The 10,435-nt window shown below is 38.1% G+C and overlaps 1 protein-coding gene across 1 annotated transcript in view; it reads right to left on the bottom strand.

The window, feature by feature from the left end:
- LOC119430147 (WT1 interacting protein) overlaps window positions 1-10,435 on the bottom strand; it is a 50,462-nt gene that overhangs the window by 27,313 nt on the left and 12,714 nt on the right. The window contains exon 2 of the mRNA XM_037697586.1: window positions 4,227-4,328. Coding sequence (XP_037553514.1) covers window positions 4,227-4,328 — 102 coding nt within the window. The remainder of the gene's footprint in view (window positions 1-4,226; window positions 4,329-10,435) is intronic.

Raw genomic sequence — 10,435 nt, 5'->3', positions numbered from 1 at the left:
ACACCGATAGATGCACACAATCTGCACTGTGCTTTCTGCTAAAGAACATATTTAATTACTGTCTCGTAGATCAAAACATGCCAGCATTTCATCTCTTTGAGGCATTATGAGCTCACTGCTGCTGTGGAGGGATGCTCTTAATATTTTACAAAGTGGATTCCAGACGGAAATATTTTTTCCTTTTTTTTAAAAAAACAGCAAATGTTTGTATTCTAACTGTAATACCACCACTAAAAACAAGCTGTTGATTCTAATAAAGACTCCTAAAAAAAAAGAGGTGGCTAAAGTGATGCTCTCTAAGCATAACATCACCACACTCTCCCTTCCCTGCTTTTTAAGTCCCTTAATGGGTGTGTGTGAAGGGTTGAAATCTGCACAGCATTGCCTACTTTGCAAAGCTCTTCCTTGGAGTGTGTGAGGGATAGGGGTGTAACGATGCTTTGATTTAAATCAATATATCGATTAAATGATTTAGGATTCAATTATATTGTGGCAAAACAAAAACATTGATTCATATCGTCATCTTTAAAGTACACTTTTATTTTGAAATTCCCAAGGCACGTCTGTGTCACCATTTCCGTGCGCGGCTGCGCTCTGCGGCCGCCTCAGCAACATGGCAGACGAGGCAGAAAACACAGATAATGAAATTCACTCTCCTGCTGGATTTAAATCAACTCCGTGGAAATGTTTTTGATTCCAGCAGAAGAACGGCTCAACAGGCAAAACTCATGTCGTATGCAACAGGTGCCAGTGTGAGTTAAAATACTCAGGAAACAATAAATTTGTCCGTTCACCTGAAGAACAAACACAGCATTGATATCCATGTTATGTAAGCTCAATGTCTATTTTTGTTTCTTTATAACTGAAAGGTAATCAGGGCACTTTGAAGTTAACTGGTTTAAAAAATGCACTTAAACATGAGAAATGTGAGACTATACTGAACAGGTCATTTATTTTAATTATTTAAATGCCTGGTGCCTGTAATAACAGAAATAAAATGGTTAAATCATATTTGAATTGTTTTTGTAAATGTATTTATATGTAAATGAGATGGGCATTTGATATCACAACATATCGATCGCAGACTTGTGAATTGAATAGAATCAAAATCGTATCGTGACAGACTTTGTGATATCGAGAAAAATCATATTGTCATACAAACAAATCAGTATAATATTGTATCGTGGTAAAGCTGGTGATTTACAGCCCTAGTGAGGGACATGAGGTAAACAGACAAAGAGAGAGATGAGACTGACAGATGCATCTATGTAAGTGTAAATGGACTGTACTTACATAGCGTCTTTCTATCGTATCAAGATACTCAAAGTGCTTCACACTACAATCTATGTCCTCATTTACCCATTCATACAGCGCTCTACTAGATCTGTACAAAGACTAATCAGTGCTTTATCACATTCATACACCCATGGGACACACATAGGAGGCAATGAGGGGTTCAGTGTCTTGCCCAGGAACACTTCGGCAGTGACTGCTGGTGGAATCAAACCCCCAACTCTTGCATTGGAGGACGACTCCTCTAACCACTCAGCCACAGCCGCCCCATAAGCACATTTCATGAAACAACACTGAAGCAGTTCTTAAGCACAGCTTTTGACAGCAACATGTGGAAAATGATATTTTTAAATTACTAAGTAACTTTAAAAATATCAAAACAGTTAAATTATGAGTTAGTTCATTTCTCACTGAAGTCATTAGCTACATCCGCTCCTGATCAGCGCTTAGTTCAGAACTGTTTGTTTTCATTCGAGCGTACAGCTTTATCGTTTAGTCCAAATATGGTTACTTCTGGTTCCTCAAAGACCAGGACGATGTTTGAACTTGGGCTGTGTGAAATCTAGTTGTCAGGATCTCACCTGCAGCGATAAAGCAGTCAAAGTGAGGTTGTTTTGTTTTTTGTGGAAAATCAAGGGGAATTTTTCAGAAATGGCAACAGCTGCTCAAAAGCAGATTTATTTAAGAGCAAATTTCCTCTCTCAACTAAAAATACCCAACCTCTGATCAGCTGAATCGGCCAGAAATAGTTTGGTGTCTGCTACCAACAATTTAGCCCTCTGTATAATCCAATCCTCATGTACCTAAAAAAAACAGAGTACATTATTGTCTTTTTGTAATCACTCATTTTTATCATTTTGTAGTTGGTGATTTTTATTTTTTTGGGGGGAGTGGGGGGATAAACTGGAGGAACAAAATCAGCAGGAATCAGCAGCAAGATTTCACTAAGCTGCCTCAGTGCACACAGCTACATGAAATAGAGATGTTGAAATAGTGACAATGTAAACAACTGCCTCATTAAAAAGTGACAAGGTGTAAAAATATGTATTATAGTGACAGCTTGAACTGCAAGAATAACTCAACCCATGAGTTGAGTCATGTCAAAATCAGGAATCTTGATCTTAAATGGCTCTGACTCAGCTTACAGCTCCTTCAAGAGAGCTACTCCCCGAATCTCCAAACCAAGATCCCTCTCACTGCTGTCTCCTGCAGGTAAGATACTGACAAGTCATACCTACGCCACAGAACTTGACAGGGATGGGCAGCATTATGGTTAAAGGGTACACCAAGGTTTCCTAAAATAGCAACAGTGTTGCTTTAAATGTTGTTTTTCTTTTACATTTTATACTTTTGTTGGATGTAACTGGGACCCTGTGTACACAATTTTGTTCCACCACATGTACCACATGTGGTGCATATGACAAACAAAGAACCTTGAATCTAGGTCTGTCACAATCAGCAATAAATCAATTGATCACATGATAAATGAAAATTATCAACCTCATTTTCTTTTATCAGTTTTATTGTTTCATCATGTCTCTCTCTTTCTACTGAAGACACTGGACAACAAAAGGCTCAACGGTGTTCTTCACTGACCCCTCCCTTTCTCTTTAAAATCCATTTTAACCGTCCAAAATTGCGTTTTTGGATCGTTAAAAGCAGCTAAGCCGAGAAGCTAAGCTACGAGCTAAATTAACAGGCCGACCTCAGGGAAAAACCTTCGTCTTGTTGAAGCTCCAAAATTCACGGATGAAACCCGTGCCTTTGTGTAAAAAGTTTTTCTCTGCAAAAAGAAGCTGAGAACTGGTTTACGGATTTTAAAAAAAATCATTAAAAGCTTTGTATGACAAATGCTATGCTAAAGAGCTCAAACCACACCGAGCGTCAGCCATTTTCAGAACCGGAAAAAAAGGAGAGACAGCCCATGTCACGTCAAGAGGCCTCCATCCCATTTTTCTTAGAGACATGCTGCTCGCTCCCTCACTATCCATCCATCAGTTCAAACTGTCTTACACTAGACATATTATTATTATATTATACTAGACATGTTCCTATTTTTAGTTTTCTACATTCGCCTTATAATCTAACTGTTTTTGCTACTTTGTCTGCCATCTTATTTTAATTTGTAAAAAAAAAAAAAAAAAAAATCTGTATGCCTCTTTTATGATTGTCTATTGCTATTGTTGTTGTTGTTATCCACTGTGGTCATCATTCTTTGTTAAAATCAGGTCTCTCTTGTAAATGAGTCCTCGAGGCTCAATGGGATTAACCTGCCTAAATAAAGGTTGAATGAATACTGCCATCCAGTGGTCAAAAAATGTACTACACACAAAACAAACCAACATTTCTTCTTAAATTTGACAATAATTACTATTGTCAAATTTCAAACAATATTATCGTTTATCGCAATAATTTCTGAGACAATTAATCGCCCAGCAAAATTTGTTATTGTGACAGGCCTACTACAGGCCTTTAAAAACTGTGCAGATGAATAATTTCTTGTCATGCATGAATGAATTCGAACTTTAGCTACTTTGGTACGTTTTAAGACGGAGACTGCCGTAAGTGTAAAGCATTTCAATGTAGTCCCCTGGTTGTTCACTGCATGTGATACCTGTTCCTTTTGATAAAAATGCCTTAAAGGTAGATTTATACATTGCATCAGGCAGAAGTGAAGAAGCAACAATGTATCGCAATGACCGTGAGATTCACAAAGACAGCAGAAAAACATCATCCACTTCCTTCTGACTGTGCTACAAGTGCACAATCATGCTGCGTCATCAAACATTTCTTATCGGTAACCTGAAACACGAGCTCGTGAAAGATGCTCCCAAAAATGTTTGGCGCACATGAATTCAGGTCGGGTATGTCGTCTACATTTACGGAGCACATGCCTGCTGCTGTGCTGTCATTTATTTGATGGTTCTACTCACCACAAGAGCAGCAGGTGAAACAGTTTGTGTGATAGAGGTTCCCCATGGCCTGGCAGGCTTGGCTGGCCCCGTATACACCTTTCCCACATTTGATGCAGATACCTGTCAGAGACAACGATGCTGGTTATTATTGGCAGTAAAAATAATAAAATAATTTTTATTTGGCAGCAGAATAAAATTAAAGAGCTGACGGCAGATCAGTATGAATCAATGAAAACACGAGCTGCTGATGATGGGTGATTACTGGGAGCACAACGTCAGTTCTGCTGTATTTCTTCTTAAACAATGGAAGTGGTCATCTGTGTGCTCTTTCAGCTCATGAAAAACAAAATCCACCTACTACACTGTTTTTATCTTTGAAGACAAACAAGACAGGGAAGTTTTAAGTTCAGTTATTAAATCTTTTAAATTCCTTCGCGTGTACAGTTCTGTGGAAATCGAAGCATAAAATGACTGAACTTGAAAGGAGCTGCACATGGCTGGCTTCTGTTATTTCCTTGAATTACATCATCATGTTAGACGGTAGACAGAGAGCTGATTGAGAGAAAGTTGGATTTAAAAATGTGGGTGAACTCTCATTTAAAAAAGTATGAGTCACACAGTTTAAAATTTATTTTAGTTTACAAAAATGTGCATCATTAAACCAAACTTTTTAGATTTGCAAGTTTTTCTCGGTACAACATACATTCTCAAGATCAGTACTAAAAGTTCTGCCTCCTTGTCTGGGCTTTAAAGAACATGCCTGCAAACTCACAAGGGATGAGAAAGGTGACAAACCTAGTGCCTGTAGTGGAGGTTGGGTGGGGGCACACAGGAACTCCACCCCCTCCACACACATAGAAGATTTGCAATTTTTAACATGTAAATTTACGACGGAGCTTTAGGGCTACGCAAAAAAATAAAAAAATTTAAAAATTTAAAAAATAAAATTGCAACGCAAAAAAAAAAAAAAAAATTAAAAACCATAAAATTACGAAAATAAAGTTGAATAAAGTCTTAATATTATGAGAATAAAGCTGTACGAGACTTTTTTTTAAACAGCAGTCATTTGTTTTCCTCCACGAGTCAGATTTACGACACGACCTGTCAATCAATTCAGTAGGCGTGTCAACAAATGACCAATTCGAAGCTAAATGAGAATGAACTCCGACACGATAAAGCAGACTGTACCACATTTTAACTGTGGTAAAAAGAAGAATGTTTGTTAAACTTTATTGTTATTGACACTCTTACTCAACTTTATTGTTATTGACACTCTTACTCAAAACGTGTTCCAATACTGCCACCTACTGTTGTGTTTTTGTATGCTGCTTCTGGGATGCATATGCGTGACGTCATTACGTCATGACTTTCGTTTTTGTTTCCGTTTGAAAACGCTCAGTGAGAGAAACTGTGTGCGTGCAGCGCTGTTAGAGGTCTTCAATAAATATGCCAGAAAGAGGCTGGAAAGACCCAGCGACTCACATATAGGAGTATTTAGCTTCAGATTGGTTATTTGTTGACACGCCTACTCTATTGATTGAAAGATCGCGTTGTGGATCTGACTTGTGAAAAAAAAAAAAAAAACGAGAACCGTAATACGACTTTATTCTCATAATTCTACGACTTTATTCTCATCATTTTATGGCTTTAGAAAAAATTTTTCTTAGCGTGGCAATGTAATTATTTTTTTTTTGCGTGGCCCTAAACTCCGTCGTATAAATTAAGCATTCTGGTATACTCCAAGAAAAAAATTAGGGGAAAAGACCAAAAGCTTCAGGTAAAAAAGACATATAACATCTCCTAATTTATTTAGGACACACATAGGTGTCAACCAAAAAAATCAACAAGCAACAGCAGCAGCAAGCCAACCATAAAACCAAATATATCAGAGCATTTAGCTAATAGTAAAAACTTGTGTCTTAAATACGTAGGGCAAAGCTAGCGCTGCAGCACACAATACAGATGTGCTAGCTAAGATGCTACAGATATAGTGCTCTGCTTCTCTAACACACTCCCCCTCCCCAGTCGACAACTGCCGGCACTTACAAAGCACTATGCTAGCACTACGTAATTGTGCTAGCTTAGCACTTACGAGCTAGGGTGAGCTTTGTTGCAAACACAGGTTGCGACTTACGTAGTGCTATGTAAGTCCAGTGAATGGGAAATTATGCCACCTACCAAGCCTCTGACACCCCCGCCCCCCCCCAAAAAAAAACCAAAACCCTCTTTGGATCTAGATGATTTTCAAAAATGACATATTTTTTGATTGAAATCGGCAAATTTAGCTGAAAAGCGACAAGTTTGCAGGTATGAAAGAAGCCTTAAAATTTTAAGGTAAAGAAAAAGAAGGTAATCTGTTGGAACAAACCAAAAAAATAAATATGGAATCACAAGTTTCTACACATTTTTACTAAATAACATTGCAATAAAAGCTATCAGAAACTGATTGAACCATTTTTCATAGAGTAATTCCTCTGATTACATGGTTGCCTTTTATCACTGATGCTAACCAACCCAGAGAAAATCCATTCAACTACTCAAACTGCTGTCAGGATTAGTTAGGCAACAAGAAAAGAGTGGCCCAGATGATTTGATAGACAAAAAAAAAAAAAAAACACTGCCATCTTCCAAACACAAGACAACCTCCACTGAGGTCACATTCCTCAGAGAGTGCAGGGTTAAAGCCTTGACGGGGTGAGTTTGGGGTCATTGTGCCCACAGGACACAAGATCCCAACAGTCTCTGTGCCATGGGTGGGGACACCCTGGACGGACTGCAAGTCCATCACAGGGACACAGAGACAAACGACCATTCACACTCTCTCACCTGACACCTAGGGACAATAGAGTTACCCATTAGCTTAAGGTGCAAGTTTTTGGTTTGTGCCTAAAACCACCAACACTACCATCATCCTCCTCTGTCACACAAACCCTTTGCCTATCATCCTACATCCATGAATCTTCTTTGTGGTCTTCCTTAGGGATGCACAATACTATCGGCATGGTATCGGCCAATATTTGCGTTAAAGTTAAATATTGTATATCGACCATGCCATAAAAATAACTCACCGATATAAAAGGAGCTTTTATATACATATATACATACATACACACACACACACACACACACATATATATTATATATATATATATATATATATATAAACCCTATATATATATATATATATATATATACATATATATATATATATGTACAAAATATAAGGTGCTGTTTTTGTATGACAACCCAGTGACAAAATTTGGCATTAAACATAATCCAAGCATCATTTTCAGCTCCTTTGTGGCATCTGCATTTGGTAGCAGGCCAAACTGACAAAGACCATGCAGAATAATGTAGTATTTTAACTCCACAGCAGAGAAAGCTATGTAGTCTCTGTGAGTAGGTCTAGGGGAAAAAAATATCAGTATTGGTAGTAGGGGTGCACCGATTGCAGTTTTCTGGCCGATCACCGATTTCTAAAAAGTCTGAAACTGCCAATTCCGATTTTGACCGATATCGATTTTGTTTTCTAAGCGACACTGTCAGGTGTTATAAGGTCACAATGCACCTTCAATTTTCCAATATTATTTTACTGAAAAACGTACCCTTGAACAATATCCTAGAAACAATACAAACTTTTTTAACTGGCCATGAGGTAGTGCTCTGAAATATAAATGAAGTTCAGACAATTGTTAAAATAAATAAAAAAATCAGTAAAATTGGTTTCTCATGCAATTATCGGCAGATTTCCCAAAATTAAGGAAGTCGGGGCCGATAAATCAGTCGGCCAATTATCGGTGCACCCCTAATTGGTATAGGCAAAATAAGTTTTAAGATATTGACGTATCGGATATCGGCCAAAAATCCAATATCGTGCATCCCTAGTCTTCCTCTTTTCACATCACACACTCCTCATCCATTGCATCCACTGTTCTTCGTTTGTACATGTCCAAACCACCAAAGCCTTTCGGATTTAAACTTGTCTCCAACCTTGCGCAACTTTGAGCTGTCTTTCTGATGTCCTCATTTTTAATCCGGTCCATTTTTGTCACTCCCAAAAAACCATTGTAATATTTTCCTACTTGCCCCTTCCAGCTCTGCCTTCTGTCTTTGATAGCACCAAACCATACATCACAGCAGGTCTCATTCCTTACAAACCTTCCCTTTCACTCTTGCAGCTCTCCCTCTGATACACTCGTCTCCATCCACTCCGCCTCACCTGCACTCTCTTCCTCACTTTCGTTTGTGCCAACCGTTAATTTGGATGGCTGACCCCAGGTACTTAAAACACATCCACAAGATTTTGACCCTTTCAATGTGACACTTTCTCTCTTTCATGCAAACTCATGCTTTGTCTTGCTTCTACAAACTTTTATTCCTCTTTTCTCCAGGCTCTCTACCACCTGCTCCCTACTCCCACTACAGACCACAGTATCATCTGCAAACGTCATGGGGACTCCTGCCGGACGCTTGTTCATCTTCAATGCAAACAACATGGAGCTCAAAGCTGATCGCTGACGTAATCCCACTTCCACCATAAACCAATCTATAACTCCTACTGCACACCTCACCGCTGTCTCTCTGTTCTCGTACACATCCTGCACTACCGCTCACACACTTCTCTGCCACACCTGACATCCTCTCACATCTACCACACTTCCTCAATTGACACCCTCTGATCAACAGACACAGTGCAGATGTGACCAATAACATACAAAACAAAGAAACATACAGAGTGAGCGTCCTCTCTTTAAACCAGAACTGTACAAATGTAATAATCAAACCAGACCTTTCCTGTTCATTACCTGAAATCACTCAGTAATTAATAAGAAAAAAGAAAAAATGATTAGGTAAACCCAATTAACCAACACTGACTGGGTACATTTTTGACATAAGCAATGATGAAATATCAGATAAACGGGAGCAGGTAGCACAAACCATTAACTGTCCATATGTGTTTTCCTTCATCAGCCTGTTTCAGAAGAAACAGAAAAGGCCTTTGTCAGCATTAATGAATAAAACCAACACAGGAAGGCACCAAGAAACAAATGCAACGTCATGTTGCACAATTTTCCTGTTGGGAAATACAAGTTGTTGTTTTAAACCAGACAATTTCGCAACTCTTGCCCCCTGCTAACCAAGCTAATGAACTACTGTATATAAAAGTTCATCTTATTGACCAGTTAGATTCACTTCTGCAAAATTATGAAAAAAAAACAACTTACAGACCCTAAAGGTCTCTGTCTACAAGGTGATGGCACAACAAGAACATCCACTTCCTTTTCACAGCTCAGTTTCTGATTAACATCTTCACAGAGGCACACAAGAACAAAAACCAATGCTTTTCTCAGTACAATATACCGTAATGCCCAAAAAAGATGACAAGTTAATGTTGTGCACAAACCATAGAAAAGATGAAGGACAAGTATTCTGTGTGTTGAGATCATCTTGAGTTATGAGATCAGACGACTAGAATACTAAAGAGTCATAGAGTACATCGTATTAAGTAAAAAGTAATTACATTTTTAAGATTATTTCTATAAAATCAATTGGGTGAGTCAATAATCATGTTGAGATTTGGCCATTTTCAACCAATTTTAAATGACACAGATAACACATCAATTTTAATTAGAATAGTAGGTATTTATTAAAGTATACCAATTCAAATTGTTTTTTATGTGCTGGGATGTCCAAATGAAAAAGAGTTGAAACCAATCAGGGCCTTGAGTGTTTTCAGACACAAAGTGTTTGTTCCTTCTGCTCTGTTCTGCATCACTATCTGTGAACTTCCTTCTTTTTGGCACCTGCAATAATAACAATGAAGCACTGAGACATGCGTCCAGTTATGTGGTAATACTTCACAGACAGGAATGTTACCAGTAATACTCTGAGTGAAGTGAATAGAGCCCTGCCAACTTTATGGGAACCAAAATCAAGCTGTAAATGAGCAAGCTTTAAAACAGTTTCCATTTTTTGATTTGGCTTCTCCTCACACATATTACAGTGTATGGCTTTGGACTGTAGAGCTTGTTGTTTCTGTAAAAGCATATTTTTTTTAATCCCACCAGAGCTTAGAGTTCCAAACTGGTTGTAGCTGACCCTTTTTGGGTGATTCATTCAACTTTATTTATATAGGCTAGTCTCATTGAATCACAAAGATTCATTTACAAGAGAATGTTCTGGACCATAGAAACTACCCCTGGATATCATATAAAGTATACAATAAC

This window comes from Nematolebias whitei, chromosome 2 (genome assembly GCF_014905685.2).
Source record: "Nematolebias whitei isolate Nwh7 chromosome 2, NemWhi1, whole genome shotgun sequence".
Lineage (NCBI taxonomy): Eukaryota > Metazoa > Chordata > Actinopteri > Cyprinodontiformes > Rivulidae > Nematolebias > Nematolebias whitei.
This window is presented reverse-complemented; position numbering and strand designations above follow the sequence as displayed.